The 16,640-nt window shown below is 45.3% G+C and overlaps 1 protein-coding gene across 3 annotated transcripts in view; it reads right to left on the bottom strand.

The window, feature by feature from the left end:
- KCNMA1 (potassium calcium-activated channel subfamily M alpha 1) overlaps positions 1-16,640 on the bottom strand; it is a 992,499-nt gene that overhangs the window by 109,887 nt on the left and 865,972 nt on the right. For all 3 annotated transcript variants that reach the window (XM_075533804.1, XM_075533802.1, XM_075533801.1), the window contains one exon: positions 2,329-2,452. In XM_075533804.1, coding sequence (XP_075389919.1) covers positions 2,329-2,452 — 124 coding nt within the window. The remainder of the gene's footprint in view (positions 1-2,328; positions 2,453-16,640) is intronic.

The following is a 16,640-nucleotide window of genomic DNA, read 5'->3' as shown; positions in this document are numbered from 1 at the left end:
AGGCATCTACCTATTTGTTTACCTGCCAGGCTTCTCTTTACCCCTTATAGAATACAAGCTCCAGGAGTACAATTGTTTGCCACTCCCGCTTGCCTCACTAGTAACTACACCAGTGCCTAGCACATCTCACTTCCTCACTCAGGGCTCTACTGTATCCAGTGAATGAATTCTGACTCATTGCAGCCCTATTAGACAGAATAGAACTGACCCTGTGTGTTTCTGAAGCTATAAATCTTTAAGAGAGAAGAAAGCTTCATCTTTCTCCTGTGGAGTGTTTGATATATTCGAACTGCTGACCTCTCAGTGAGTAACCCAATATGTAACTCACTACACCACCAGGGTTCCATGCCTAGCACACAGTAAAAAAAACCAAACTACTACAACAAAAAACACCACTGGTATCCAGTTGATTCCAACTCATTGTGACCCTCTAGGCTAGAGCAGAATTGCTCCTGACCCTGTTTTTCTCCTAAGGGGTGGCTGGTACTTTTGAACTGCTGACTTGGTGGCGAATGGCTCATGAAGGAGTCCCTATCAGGGCTCCTTAGCACATAGTAGGCACATAGAAATGTTCGAGGGTTGATGGTTTTCACATGAGAAAAGCAGTAACTCACCTGTATAAGCTCTTCCGTAGCACTAGGATAATTGGGTAGCTATTAGCAAACTCTCCTCAGGAATGCCTAGGCACGCTGTTAAAGCCATGGGTCCCTGATGTAGCTCCCAGCCCACAACCTGCTCCAGGTGCTGACGCCAGGCTGATTTTAGCTCCTCAGACCCAAACGCACCAGATACAATATCAGAATATAGGCACATAGAGCAGCTTGTGGTTAGAACCATTTCTGTCCTGATAAATCAGACAAAGGCTGTTTTGGACTTTCTGCATTTTAGCTGAAACTGTTACACCTCTGTTTTGGTTCTTATAACTATTTTGGTAGACCACCCACACATTTAAATAAAATTCAGGGGATATGTAGAGAATTAGAATCAGGCATTTTGAGGATTTTCTTTAAGGAAACGGGGCCATGGCATCATAAATAATAGAATATTTTGAGCTAAGAGAAGAAACAAACCAAAAGTCACTGCCATCAAAACCATTGGGACTCACAGTGACCCTATAGCGCAGGGTAGAACTGCCCCTGTGCCTTGTTTGGGGACTGTAATTGTTTATGGGAATAGAAAGTCTTGTCTTTCTCACTCGGAGAGGCTGGTAGTTTTGAAGGGCTGACTTCACAATTTGCAGCCCAATGTGTAACCACAAGGAAGAAAGAGTACTTCCACTTGATTTTCTCGATTATTAATCCATTTTTCACGAATGAGCAAGACAGCATGGTTTAAGAAAATCAGCACAGGCATTAAATCCTAAAGACTTAATATGACAAACCTAAATAGTAGAATGGGATTATTCTTACATTTCAGCACAGACCAGAAGTCGACTGCTTCTACTCAGATACTCAAGAGCCCACCAAGAAGTAGGACACTGAACCTCAGGTGGGCCCATGATTCATCACTGTCATCGTCAGCAAATGCACTTTGCTACATAGGCTAAGATGAAGGCTAGTAAGTGTCACCGATTTGCACAGCTTGGCATCGACTTGTGCATTGTGTTAAGTGTAAGAATACACAGCATTTTTTATGAACACAAAATATGCAGCAGCAGCCATATTGTTATAGAATTCTGTAATAATGGACAACTTTACTGAATTATATCTCATGGTCTTTTATCTCGTTATTTTCACTATCACTTCCTACAAAGGAGCCGTGGTGGTGCTGTGTGTTAGCAGCATCAGGCTGCTAAACACAAGTTTAGCAGTTCAACTCCCCCAATCCCCGGATGTTCTGTTGGAGAAAGATGAGGATGTTTGCTCCTGTGAGGATTTATAATGAGGCTCAACTCAATGACAATTTTTAGGTGTGTGTGTGTGTGTGTGTGTGTGTTTATTACTCTATGAGTTCAGGACTATCTCATAGAGGTACAGATAATAAAAACAAAGTGCAAAGAGGTCCAGAAACTTGGCCACTGCCAGGGCTAGTCCACAGGAATCAAGACAAATACCATCTCCATTGATTCTTTCCACATAACATGTCCTTAGCCACTATGGTGAGAAGTGAGGAAATAGCCAGAAATAAAAAATTCTACCCTTGCCTCATGTCCTGATCAGAGTTCTATAAGCTTGTAGTTTCTTCAATCTTTGCTCCTAATCTACATGATCTAAAAACAATAAAGGCCCGTGTCTGTGTCATCCCACTGTTCAGGTAGGAAAACTAAATCCAGGCATACGGAGGTTGGGACCAAAGTGCAAGGCACCTGGCCCATGGTCTGTCACTCACCAAAATGACTTTCTCGATCTCCTTGGGCGCGCACCAGTGGAACATCCCAGTCGAGTCGTATTTCTTGACATTGGAGTCAATGTTGTCGATCTGCTCGTTGCCAGGAATTAACAAAGGGTCATGCCTGCAGAGGACAGGACAGGAACATAAGCGAATAGTGTGATCGATTATGAATGGAAAGTGTCCCCAGAGTCACATCTGAGGAGCTGAAAGATGAAGGTGAAATGGTTTTCACTGGAGGCCATTCCTTTGGTTTCTGAAACCATCCTTAAAAGGACAACGGCCCCGAACCAGCACTACCCAGTGGGAAGTGCAGCTGACCTCTGTCAGGCAATAATTGTGCCTTTCTCCTGGTCCTCTTTTCCTAAACTGATCTCCCCATCATTTTATGAATTTGGCCATCTTTGATGGATATCTAATTCGCCCTACTCTCCCTTTACCAGTTGTCCAGGGTACGTATATGCGCGCGTGCGCACACACACACACACACACACACACACAGGGCTATTATTAGCATTGGCAATGAAGAATAAGGAATAGGATTGGAGCCGCATGCTGGCTGACTGGCATGAGGATGGCAAGTCAATTACTTGCTCATTCTAACTACAACTTCTGACGTGATGCTCTTCACAGTAAAAGCTGTAACAGGCTGCACTTTAAATATTTTAGCAATTTGCCCAATCAGCTTTTGCCCTCCTAAGCTGAAGGCCTTTAAAGATTCAGTAGCCTGTCACTTCAGAGCAGACTGACTACCAAATGCCCACATCTGGAATACATGATTTCAATATTAAAACAACCCCCCTCTTTTCTGGCCTTGACAACTGTATTTACATTCTCTGTCCAATGTTGGCCTCTCACCCCCTCCACTGTAGCCTCTCAACTATTACACTCCTTGGATGACAGCTGCAAGCTTCGGAGCAGTCTAATAGACTTGTATTAAATTCTCACTTGCTCTTTAGGGCGATATTCACTTACTCTTGCCTTGTTTATTGATAAAACAGGAAGATGCTTCCACAGAGGGCCTGTGAACTCCTCTCCGGTGTGTTGGCTGGCTAACCTCCAGAATTACAACTGGATCAAGTGGGTTGCACCAGCTTGGGTCATGTTCATCGTTAGGAATCCTCTGTTAGTGACTTTGCACCTCAGTTTTGGGAAAGGTTGGTCACTGTCCCAGGCATAGCAATTATTCTTACAGGAGAGCTTCCCCCAAATGGTCCTGCCAAGCCAGGATTTACAATATCAACAGGTTCAAACTCTCAAAAAATATATTTTACTGTGTTGCACCATTTAAATGGTCTGTTGTGTACGCGTTAAAAGATGACCTCTGTGTGGTTGTTAGTTTTGCTCCCTCTGAAACGTCTCTATTCTGACACTACATGCACATCCCATGCCTCGGAACACAGAATGGGGCAGCCAGCTCTCTCACAAGGTCTAACTAGAATTACCCTCTAGCTTATCTACCATGTCCCTCCCCATAGGGAACCTTGCTCGTGTCATGGGTTACAAGCTGGACTGCTAGCCACTGGTTAGCAGTTTGAAACTTCCATCTATTCTGATGGAGAAAGAAGAGGCGTTCTGCTCCTGTCAAGATTTACAGCCTGGGAACCCCACAGGGGCGGTTCTACCCTGCCCACGAGGGACAGTAGGCAGTAGAGCTGACTCACTGACAATTCGCTTTGTTTGGAGATTTATTTGTTCTTCTCCATATGCCCCACCCTCACCTCAGACAGGAAAAGTCTCGCACAGCATCCCAGAGAATATGCTACAAAAAGGGACTGATATCATGTAAGGCAATCCTGCGAGCTTATCTGTAATGAACATGCGAGAATATCTCATCTCCAATGAATAGCCTCCAATTGCTGGGTTGTTGAGAGAACCTAAGCTACTGCAAAGCCCTAGACCACCTATCAAAAACAAATAAGATCAAATATGTTCAACTACAAAAGCATTTTATGATAAGACATGGTTACAAAACCAGGCAAACATTAAAAAAAAATTTCCTCCCTCCTATCTCTAATTAGTGTCACAGAGAGAGAGAGACATGGCCAAGGACAAAAGCACCCACACAGACAAGGTCTGAGAAAATGAACAAGATGAACTCTTTCTAGCTCAGCAGAACATGTTTAGTTGAGAGAGGGTCTTCATGGTTGGTTCAGATTCCCTTGCTCCATTAGTTGGAAAGTGAATGCTACTCAGTTTAAATTCTGAATGTATTGGGGATGGTTTCAGAGACCTGAGACCATCTGCAATGTCTTCAAGATGTAAAAGTTACCCCATTAATTGGCACACCGTCTCAGAAAGTGAGCAAAGGACATAAGGAGCAGGCCAACATTCCTTTTAGGGGAAAAACAGCTTTGTAAGAGCTACGTTTTGCTTCCTTAGCTTTCTGCAAAGAATGGTCACTTGGTAGTAGCATCCTCGTGCCCTCACCTAAAACAGGTACATAAGCAAGTTTTGTGGATCAATCACCCTTGCGTGAGAGGACAAATGACAACTAATGTCAAGCTACATTAACTAGAGACGTGAATACGAAGAATCAAGCGTGATTTGACATGAGGCTGCAAGTCATGATTTGTGCTGAAACCTCTGCAAGCATTTGGGGATTCTCGGTGGTGTGACATGCTATTTCTGGCCTCTCCAAACGTCTTTTGGAGTTGCATCCTTTAATATAAATAATCCAAGATTTTGTCCAAAGAGCCTGATTTGAGGACTGTCAACAATTTCCCTGAACGCAGAGATTTTCTTTTCTGAGCAGCCATTGTATCCCAAATTCTCACCTCAGGTTCTCAAATTAGTCACATAACCACAAAGGATAACTCCCCTATTCCAAGCCAGGGATGGAATATAATAATTATTAAGACACTCATAACTAATTATTATTGATTATTAGGATACAGTCCCTGACCAAAGAGAGAACACAGGAGAGACAAGAAAGGCCAACCGATCATTATGAGGCGGTGTGGTAAATGCTCCAGTAAAATAATGGACAAAGTGGCACAAGAATGCTCAGAAAGCAGCGGTCCCGCTCCTGGTCCTGCGGAGCGTCACGGAGGGTTTCCCAGAGAGAGTCAGTGGCAATACCTTCCCATGTTGGTGATGACCCACTACAAGGAAGAGCCAATGGAAAGGGTCACTGAGTGACCCTCAAAACCACGTTGAACATGTCGCCACTGGCACGCATCTAACCTAAGGGATGAAAGACTGGGGCTGAACAACCCGTCTTTCCTTAGATGCGTGACAATTGCCAAGGAGACGAAAGATTCGCCCAACTGTGTGTAACCCAAATGAGGAACGCCGTGTGCGGTTACAGTGGACAGTCGAGGCTTCTGGGTCACAGCTGTGTGGTCAGAGCTTGCCTGTATCACTTAGGAGATGCTTGGCGACAGGGAGTCACTGGGGCAAGCTAACCAGCACTTTGGTTTTCAGAGCTGTGCAAAAATATTATAAGAGTTTTTACCACCTTACACTGCCGTTGCAGAAATTCAATTGCCTCAATGGCGATTTTTCTCTATTAAAGAGATGTACTGGGGAAAAAAGTGACAAATATATGGCTTTTTTCAGAAATAAAAAGCTGTTTTTCAAGGCAGTGGATTCCCCCATAACTTTAAACATTTCTGAGGAGCTAGGGGGGTAGAAGGGATTTAATAAGAAATTAACCAAACCAAACCACTGCCAAATGTTCATAACAAACCCAAACCAAATAAGTTTCCATCCAGTTGACTCCAACTCACGTCAACCTCATATGTGTCACAGTAGGACCGTGTCCGGCAGGGTGTCAATGACTGATTCTCTGGGAGTAGGTTACCAGGCCCTGATACCCAGATATCTCTGGGTGAATTGAAGCTTGCAACCTCCGGTGAGCCACTGAGCACTTTCGAGTTCGCACCAACCAGGGACTCCAAATTAAATTTCTATAAACTATTCAAAATACTGGGTGAGCTTAACATTTCTTGAAGGTTTGAAACAGTATAAGGTGCTTCCAACAGTTCTTGGAAGAACGGAGCTAACAGAGTGGAGCTTTTTGAAGTGGTCTGGTACGTTCTCATTTGGCGAATGGTGGCTGGCGTCAGTTGGGAAATATGAGACCACAGTTGGGCATTGGAAAGGAGAAGACATTTTGTTTTAGAGGGGACATGGGGAAGTGACGCACTGAAGCCCGGGGACTTTGCGTCCCCTTAAGGGCGGGCACTGCTCGAGAGCAGCGCGCCCTGGCCTGGGAGGCAGGCTGGTCAGTCCATCAGCAGGGACGTGTGTCATTGCTCCTGGAAGTGTCTTTACTGAAGAGCATTGCCTTCACTTTGTTCGCTGCAGTAAAAATTTCAAGTGCCTTAGGTGGGCTTCGGAGTCCCTTTGTAGTTCGACCAGTTTACATGCGTGGCTGCCAACTGAAGGCTGGAGTTTCCAGTTACCTGGAAAACTGACCTGGCAATTACTTAAAACAAAACAAAACCCACCCACGGAAAACCCTATGGAGCAAATCTCCTCCGACATCCAAGGGAGGGGCTAATGGGAGCTTTCTGCTGGTGAGTGGCTCTGTTGTTCACAGCAGCTCCAACTTCTACAGTGAGGGCTTTGGAGTTCATGTGAACAGAAGTCTAAATATTTGTCAGGGAAAAACCCAACAGATTCCGCTGTCACTAGGGAAGGAAGGCCAGGAGAAACGGGCAGTTTATGGTACATGGAGCAGAGCATCATCGACACCCTCCCTGAACAAAATCTGCCAACATTATTGTTTGATGATAAACAGAACCACTTCCTGAGGCTTTCAGACAACTCACAAACTACTTAGTTGGAGTTAAGGACCAATATTAGCTAGTGCCTTTCATATCTTAGTAACTTTATGCATTTCCTCAAATCACAAAGTAATAATCCCCATTCCCTAAAAATGCACCGTCATTAAATCTAGGCTCATTTGTCACTGACTACTCAGCCACTGTGCTTGCTTTACTTTGGAGGGTTTTCAGGTGTGGAACGCTACTTGCCATCAATTACTCTCAGGAACCATTTTTAATGCCAGGCTCCTTCAGAAACCCAAAGCTTGCCCAGAAGGTAATAGTTTAGGGCAGGGGTCAGCAAATGTTTGAGATGGAAGAAGCGATCCTATCCCTCACAATTTACAAATTACTGGTGAATCCTCAATATCTTTTTTCACAAACAAGTGAAATCACCATGATTTGAATAATATAATTTTTTTCAAGTTTACTTCAAAGTCACATGTGCATACTGAGAGGCACAGTCTGATGGGGTCTGGTTTGGGGAAAAGCCACAAATCCCTCTTCTAGAGAACCTGCTCTGAGGAAGCTTAGCGTGATATTTTAAAGAGCACATGGCTCCAGCAAACCCTAGTTCCATCTGTGGCAGTGAGTTCAATAGCTGCTTTTAGGAATTTACATGGAAGTACATCCGAACAAAACAGAAGGTTATCACAGAGGAAAACTGCAAAGCCATTTGAACATTGCATCCTTTCCCCCACTGGAACCTCCCAGCCTCCTTCCTCATCACATGGTAAGGTCTGGTCTGTCTTTAAGGAGCCTGGGTGGCACTGTAGGATAAACATTGTCAGCAGTTCAACCCACCTGCTGCTCCATCGGAGCAAGATGAGGCTGTCTGCTCCCATAAATCTACGTAGCGTGTGGAACCAAAAGAAGCAGTTCTACTCTGTCCTAGTGCTTTGATGAGCTCAGTGGTTGGGTGTTACAAATTTCTCATCTCCATGGAGGCAGAACCATCATTGTTTCTGGAAACCGAGTGACTTGGTAACACGTGAATTTTACCAAAATGAATTTCTCAAGCCTGGGCAAGCCCCCCATCTACGTGGCAAATCCTGATTTTATTATACATCGTTTATATGAGGCTAAAGACCGGCAGGCATCAGAGCAGAAGTGCTCAGGCCTTGAAGCTTTGCTCACGTGCTCTTTGCGAAGACATTCACAGAAACCCCAAGATTATTTCCCTCTTCTAAACTAAGCCAGTTGTAATCATGTCAACTCCAAGTCATGGTAACACCCTGTGTGTCAGAGTAGAACCACAGAACTGCCCAGGCTGATTGTTCAGCAGGTTGCCAGGCCGCCTTCTACTATGCTTCTAGGTAGACTCGATCAACTAGCCCTGGAGCTAGCCGCCAAACATGTTAACACCGCTGTGATCCCTGGGATTTTCATTTGCTGATTTTTAGAAGCAGCTCACCAGGCCTCTTTTCTTAATCCATCTTAGTCTACAACCTCTGTTAAAACTTTCATAGCGTCATCAAAATACATAAGCCTGCCTGGACAGGGACTCCGGGCATGGATGCTTTGGCTGGGAATTGAACATGGGTCTCCTGATTGGTCTCCTAATATCCCTGAAAAAATAGGTGTAACATGGACTGATTCCAGGATTGCCACATGTCCTTTTTGGAGAGTGGGGTGGATTCTAGCCAATTATTCATTGCAGACCCTCAGTAACATTTGGCATACAATCAACCAGAAAAAAATAGTTGATGAACAAACTTTAATTTCAAAATATCTTTACTCAATTAACAGAAAGCCATACAAGGTGTGGGCCTTTTATGGAGACCAGAAAATAAATATGTCTAGAGAGAGATTTTTGATATCTTGGCACAATCTGATTTTTCATTTATGGACAGTGCTTATGAATTATAGCACCGAGCTGTCACCATGGAAAAAGGACATCACGAGCTACAGGGAGATCTGATGTTGCAACTAGTTTTGCAGCTGCTGGAACTAATCAGCAGGGAGGACACATGCTTGATGTCTGAAAAAGACACAGACAGGCATCCTTAATTAAGCAACTCTGATGCAAACTCAACATTTCCAAGAGGTGGGCCCTTATCGCTTCGAGCTTCTCTCACTGTTCAGTGGTTCTTAAAGTGAGGTTTCAGACTACCACCATCAGCATCAGCACCACCTGGGAGCATGCTCAAATGGAAACCCACTGAATTAAACTCTATGGGAGCAGGCCACAGCAGCTATGTTCTGACGGTCTTTCCGACGCTGTGGTGCATGTTAGTCTAAGCAGCAGTGCCGGGAAGTTTTGTCTATGTGGAAGACCAATGTGGCTTAAGTTAGTCCTACTTTTAGCAACACAGAAACATGGTGTTTAGCCAATGCCATAACTAGGCAATCTGAGCAAGGAGTCTATGCACTTGCAGAATCCGCACAAGGGCCTCCTTAGCTGATGCATCTCAAGCACCGTGGCTGCCTTTTCTTTGCACTTGCCCTGCTATGCAAGTGGTTACAGGACTAATGACAAAAGGACATGCAGATGTGCAGTCCTGGCAGCTGGGGCTTGTAGTTCAACAACCGATGTCATTTGATGCAGATTTTAACGAAGATGCTATACTATTGGCTCTCTCAGTTCTAAAGCACCAGCCATTCCACAGGGGAAAGGGGACGCATTTAGTCTCATAAAGAATTAGTCTGGGAAACCCACAAGGAAGTTCTATATTGTCCTAGAGGGTCACTATGAGTGAGCATTGACTCAGTGGCAGTGAGATTTTGAGCAGATGCAGTGGGTTCACTTCTGGGCAAATATCTGCAGTCAGTGGTCCAAACCACCAGTTACTCCAGGGGATGATGTATTCTGCTCTCGTAAAGATGAAAGGCTTAGACACCCTGTGGGGCAGTGCTATTGGTGACCCTCATGGGCAGTCCGATGTATGTGTCCAGTTAGTCGGCTGCCATTTTCAAATGAGGAAGGAAGTCACTGCCTTTCGTGCTTGGGAGTGAGCCCAGGAGAACTGGCATGCTCTTAGTCCTAGCAGCAGAGACTTTACAAGATACTACTGAAGTGAGAGGACAGGATAATGACTCTCTTCTGAGTATGCAACCTATCCAGGAACCTTCCTTTCTCTCTCTCTCTCTCCTCTCTCTCTCTCTCTCTCTCTCTCTCTCTCTCTCTCTCTCTCTCTCTCTCTCTCTCTCTTTCTTTCCCTCCCCGCCCCACCAGTCTCACAAAGAGCGAAGGCCCTGCGGCATGCACTTTGTGTATTAAGAGGTGAATTAACTAAGCTGTCACTAGCCTCTCCTTTTACTCTGCCTGGTGGATGGAACTGTGAAGGTGGAATTTTATGCTCGTTTCTCACTTGGCTTTGGTCATTATGCCATTTTCTGTTACTAGAACCTTTCACACTGGCAGAGTCTGACCTGGGAAATCCAACGTAACAAAAAGACTCCATAAGCACATAAGCAAATGTGGCAAAGAAAGCTGATGGTGCCCAGCTATCAAAAGATATAGCGTCTGGGGTCTTAAAGGCTTGAAGGTAAACAAGCAGCCATCTAGCTCAGAAGCAACAAAGCCCACATGGAAGAAGCACACCATCCTGTGCGATCACAAGGTGTCAAAGGGATCAGGTATCAGGCATCATCAGAACAAAAAATCTCATCATAGTGAATGAGGGAGGGGGTGCACAGTGGAAACCCAAAGCCCATTTGTAGGCCATGGACATCCCCTTACAGAAGGGTCTCAGGAAGGAGACGAACCAGTCAGGGTGTGAGGTAGAAATGATGAAAAATACAACTTTCCTCTAGTTCCTAAATGCTCCCCCCACCCCCACCCCACTATCATGATCCCAATTCTACCTTGCAAGTCTGGCTACACCAGAGGATGTGTACACTGGTACAGATAGGAACTGGAAACACAGGGAATCCAGGGCGGATGATTCCTTCAGTATAAGTGGTGTGTGTGGCAATACTGGGAGGGTAGATGGAGGGTGGGTTGTAAAGGGGAAACTGATTACAAGGATCTACATGTGACCTCCTCCCTGGGGGGACAGACAACAGAAAAGTGGGTGAAGGGAGACATCAGAGAGGGTAAGATATGACAAAATAATAATTTATAAATTATCAAGGGTTAATGAGAGAGGCGGGGAGTGGTGAGGGAGGGGGAAAAATGAGGACCTGATGCCAGGGGCTTAAGTAGAGAACAAATGTTTTGAGAATGATGAGGGCAATGAATGTACAAATGTGCTTTACACAATTGATGTAGTGTGGATTGTGATTTATGAGCCCCTAATAAAAAGATTTTAAAATGAAAAAAAAGAAATCTAGTGCCAAGATTGTACATCTTGGTATTTCTAGATTAATTTTTAAAATAAAAAAGAGGGAATGGGACTTTAGCAGATGAGTTTAGGTCACTTAATGATCAATTGGTACCCAAAAGGATCACACATTTTCCTCCCACCCCTTGCCCTTCTACTCAGGAAGGACCAGTATTTCCTGGGTCTCATGACATCATGGTCTTTTGAAAGAGTTCAGTTTCTCCCCTTTTAGTGTCTGCAGCTCATTCTTGCTAGCCCAGGCGGAGCCCATCTCTTTGTGTAAGTCGTCCACTTTTTACATCCTTGATCATGGTTGATGGTACTCGACCTTACTCCAAGTCTCCTTCTAGCTGTCAGTTGCTGTGGAGTAGACCCAGATGCATGATTAATACATAACAAACAAAATAAAATGCTGCTCAGCCTTGGGCCATACCATTGTGGCCCATAGGTTTGTCATTGGCTGGTGTTTAGAAGTAGATTGACAAGCCTTTCTACTTAATGTGCCTTAGCCTGGAAATTCTGTCACCGCATCACTGAAACTCAGGAGCCTCCACTGACGGACTGATGGTAGCTGGACATGCGATGCTGTGGCTGGAATCGAATCCTGCTCTCCTGCACGGAAGGTGAGGATCCCACCACTGACCCACTAGTGCCCCTGGAAAAAATAGGTATAACATGGACGGATACTAGGGATCCCAACGTCCTTTTAAGGAAGAAAAAAATGCTAGCTAATTATTTTTATTACAGACCATGAGTAAAATTTGGGACATAAGTGCTTTTGGTAGTGGCAGGTTTCCAATGGGCCTTCTCTTTCACACTTGTGTGTTTGCATGTGTTTCAAGAAGGCTCTGATGAAGGATTTCAAACCCTTCCTTATTCTGCCACCAATGATCTCCCAAAAACACAAGTTAAGGCATGATGCAGCCTCCTCAATGACCTGAAAGGGTTCCCCATTACCTCTGAGGGAAAACCCCTCGTTGATTAAGTGCCAAGGTACTCTCGCATGTTGACCTCTATTTAGGCCATTCCAAGACGCCTAGTTCCTGTCCCATCAAACCTCCACTTGCGGCAGGAGTACTTCTCCTTTCTCCTCCATGGGCAGACTAGTGAAGCAGGTAATCAATAACAATGAATCACGCAAGTTCAATCCACATGAGTTAAACCACATGGGTTCCAACTTTCCTATTTACATGGCTTAATTGGACTTTCTACTAGACTATCCATCTCTGGACCTCACCTTTCTCCTCTGTGAAATGGGAGCAAAAGTAATAAAATTGTAGTTCTGATTCAATAAAAGGGCATAAGCTTCAGGACGATGCCCGGAAACTGATGGACACATAGCAGGGTATTTGTAAGAGAATCCCTCTCATGACTCGAGCGAGATGAAATCAAACCTCTCCCCAACTAGTCAGATGGAAACCTGAGTCCACCACAGTTCTTTCTGCTCTCCTAGACAAAGCTTGTCGACTCTCCATGCCATCCTTTTGCTCAAGTTTTCTGCATGTGGTTGGATGTCTCCGCTGAGCAATTTGAAGACAGGCGTGGTTTAATTCATCTTCCCTTTTGTCCCTCAAAGACTTTCCACAACATCTTGAGTGAGGTTGTCATTATCGTCAGCAGATGCCCAACACACAGCAATCTGGGTACAAGTATATCTGACCACCGTTGTGTTGGCAAATTTCTAAGAAGGACATCATCAGGCTTTCAGTTCTCGGATGTTGGAATTTAGAAACTCTAATGAATCCTATTTGGCTCACAGCAACATTCAAGGCTTCCCTGGCAGCTGTGTGGTTACTAAGCAGGTGGTGCACCGGCCAGGAATGAAAGCAGGTCCCCTACAGGAGGAAGCAAATTCTGTCACAGAGCCACCCCTGCTCCCTGCGTTTCAGGACGCGCTCATCAAATGGTCTGTTCATTGGAATTAACCCGAGGCAAAGAATGGAAGGAGGCAACAAAAATGCAGACGCCGCCCAGAAGCCCAGGCGTTTCCTTCCGATGGAGAAGTCCACTCGACACCTACAAAGCATTTCGGTACAAGAACTCAAAGGTGACTGTGGGATGGATTTGAAATGTGATTCCAATCTGAGGCTTCCCTGTAAACCTGCCGCAGCGCTACTCAAAGGGGTGCCCTCTGTACTTCCCCCACCGTTAGAGACTTTTTAGAGTGATTTCATTTGATATTCAAAGTGGTCTCTATAACCCCATCCTTAAGAACCATTGGTTTAGGTAGACAGATCGATTGCCCTCCAGGCCTTACTTACAACAGGAGGATGAAGACATGACATGCTTGTCCTTACAAAGGAGAAATCCCCAAATGAGAGAGCAGTGGGTCATGTGTACCTTGTGGTTTTGTGTAAATTAAAAGGGACTCCTCTAGTAATCCCATGCTGAGACCAGCAAGGTAGGAAAACAGGCAGATAGATGATAAGGGACCCGAGAATCTCATGACCACTATCTTCGAAAGATGTGTTGTCAACGGTAATTACTACATGTGTCCATGCTTGGGGCTTAGACACTCGCCATTTGGTTCTGTCTGGCCGAGAGAGTCGTTTCCTGTCAGGAGACTAAAAAACATACTGCTTCAGGATCCAGACACACAAAACCAGGCTGTTCACCTAATGATTGTACAGAAAGTTAAGTGACATTTAAACAGGGGAAGCCTGATCCCAGCACAAAGGGGCAACCAAGACCATTAGTGTCAGAGTCTCCATGGACGGGGCAGACAAGTGGGAAGGAGCCGGAGCCTGCTTTGTTTGCAGAAGCCGCAGTGGTAAATGAGAGCCCGTCCCAGTCCATTCCGGGCTCTCCGATTTCTCTGGGAGCCCACTGTTATCTCTGCCCATAGGCCACTACAACCTGCCCATTTGCTGATGATTGATTGTGCTCCAACCGCAGGCCACATCCTCATGTGGAAAAGCACACCTCAAATAAGTCATTGGCTTCTTTTATAGATTGTTCGGGGCATAAGAAATTAGACCTGGGAGCCTTATCACCTGTAGAATAGAATGGGAGTGATTGAAGAGGTAGGGGGACTACAGAAGCCAGAAGGCGTTTATGAACGCCTCTGTTTTCCACTGATAAACTAGAGGAATCCAGCAAAAACAGGCCCTGATGAGCTCATTGCCAATGCTACCTTCCCATGAGTTCTCCTCTCATACAATGGAAGCGATGAAAAGTGAAGCATTGGTGGTTTAGTGGTAGAATTATTGGCTTCCGTGCTGCAGACACAGGTTCAATTCCAGACCAATGCCCCTCACACATAACGGCCAACATGTGTCGGCAGAGGTTTGCGTTCTGCTATGATACTGAACAGGTTTTGGTGGCACTTCAAAGTAAGAGGACTTAGGAGAAAAGCCTGGGAATCTGCTTTCAAAAGGCGGTGAAATCCAGTGGACCACAATGGTTTGATCTACAGCGGATGGCAGAATGTCACAGGCCTGGGCGGCAGTTGGCGCTGTTGTGTGTGGAGTCACCGTGCGTCGGCACGGGAGCTACCACACCACCATCACCAATGTGAGATGATGTGAGACAGACTGTGGACAGAACGTGGGACAGAGAAAGTCGTGATAAAAGAGAAGTGTTTAGCCCGTCCATGGGGTGAGGGCAAATCGTCCAGCAGCGGTCGCCATGGCCACGGCAGCTGCAGCAACAGCCCAGGGGCCTCCGACCTGAGTAGGCTGAGTTTGGTTGTTTGCAAGTTTTGGCTCACCGCCTGCCCCTTGTTTAGCAATTCTGATGTACCAGAGAACAGACAGCTCCAGTCCAGGATGACTGCTTCCCTCAGTCCCTCTCCGGCAGGCAATGAAAGCAGGATCAACTTTGAAAATTCTCCCCCATCATGCAAACTGACGCAGGCATGCTTTTCAAAAACCCACAGCCAATCTGTTGATCATTACTTATTTACAAAGGCCTTCGGGCAGAAAATCCTGTAAAAACCAGGCTTGATAGGGTATATACTAGGCTTTTTTTTTTTTTTTTTACTGCTTGTGGAAAAAAAGTCCCCCGAAGGCTACCTCAAACCATCACTTTCTATTGCACATAAAATGTAGCGTGTAACACTAAAGTATTTAATATATAGGGTATAATATATCTACAGGAAGGCATTTGTGTAGAAGTATGTTACCCTGGATTTGGTAATTTGATGTTTTGCTGAAGGCTATGACTTAAAAAAAAACCTCCGCCTCCTACAGAAGACCTGTCATCTTGGTGCCCAAGAGCCAGCAGAATAAAGAAGTGCCCTAAAGCAGCAAAACTTTGACGCAGCTTTGAAGCATATGAAAACAGTATAACTCCTCAGAACGCTTCTTACTCGAGATCAAAGAAATGAGCCACACTTTACACAGTGAACGGGGACAGGGAATTTGGCTCCAAAGGTTGGAGACTTTTCCGATTTCTCTTTATTTATTTGCTTCTCTAAATTTAGGCAAAACAGATTCTTTTTGTACTTTAAGTGGATCAAGTTATTAGCATTAGGCAAGGAGAGTAGGCGTTTGACACTAGAACAGCATTGGACAACTTAGAAAGCTGGAAGCTGGCACATGTTATCACTCCTCATAAATGGTAAACAAGCATGTCAACCAGGGAGGCTGAGCAAAGGGGAGGCCAGAGGATTTTAAAGGACACATTGGGCCAGGACACTGGGTCCTAGGGGAAGGAGTGAATCTTTCATAGAGAAGCACAGAAACAAGGGCTCCTCTTCTGCGTATCCCAGAAAAGTGGGTTTGCTGGTCCTGCGATGCCATTGGGAAGCCAGCTGGAGAGGAAGAGGGCCTGGTGTTTTATTTCCAGAAGCAGTGGCATGGCAATGGAAGAGGACAAGAGCCCCAACGGCAGGTGTCTCCATGGGAATGGTCGTCACCACTGGGTACAAATCTGAAAATCATTCCTATTTCATTGAGGCTGCTAGCGAGGCGTGCTAGCTAAAGAAATAAGCAGGGTTGGGTCAACCGTTTGGGCGAGACTGTCCTTAAGTGGGCAGTTTGAAGCAACTCTGCAGTAGTGTGGGAAAAAACGCCTGGGTATCTGGTTCGGTCAAAGTGAGGCAAGAACGCGCTCTGTGATGCATGGGCTCACCACAGTCCGAGAGGGCTCAATCGTAATCTGTGCGTGTGGTGGGGGTGCGAGAGAGGGAGGCAGGTGATTAAAAGATAAAACATTTAAAAATGGGGGGGATAGAAGATGGATTGGGCAAGGGTAGGAACCCGGAAAGCTCTGAGGAAATTTGGCATTACTTGCCACTTGCTAGAAGAACCATAAACTTGAAAGAAAAAGAGAG

This window comes from Tenrec ecaudatus, chromosome 16 (assembly GCF_050624435.1).
Source record: "Tenrec ecaudatus isolate mTenEca1 chromosome 16, mTenEca1.hap1, whole genome shotgun sequence".
NCBI lineage: Eukaryota > Metazoa > Chordata > Mammalia > Afrosoricida > Tenrecidae > Tenrec > Tenrec ecaudatus.
This window is presented reverse-complemented; position numbering and strand designations above follow the sequence as displayed.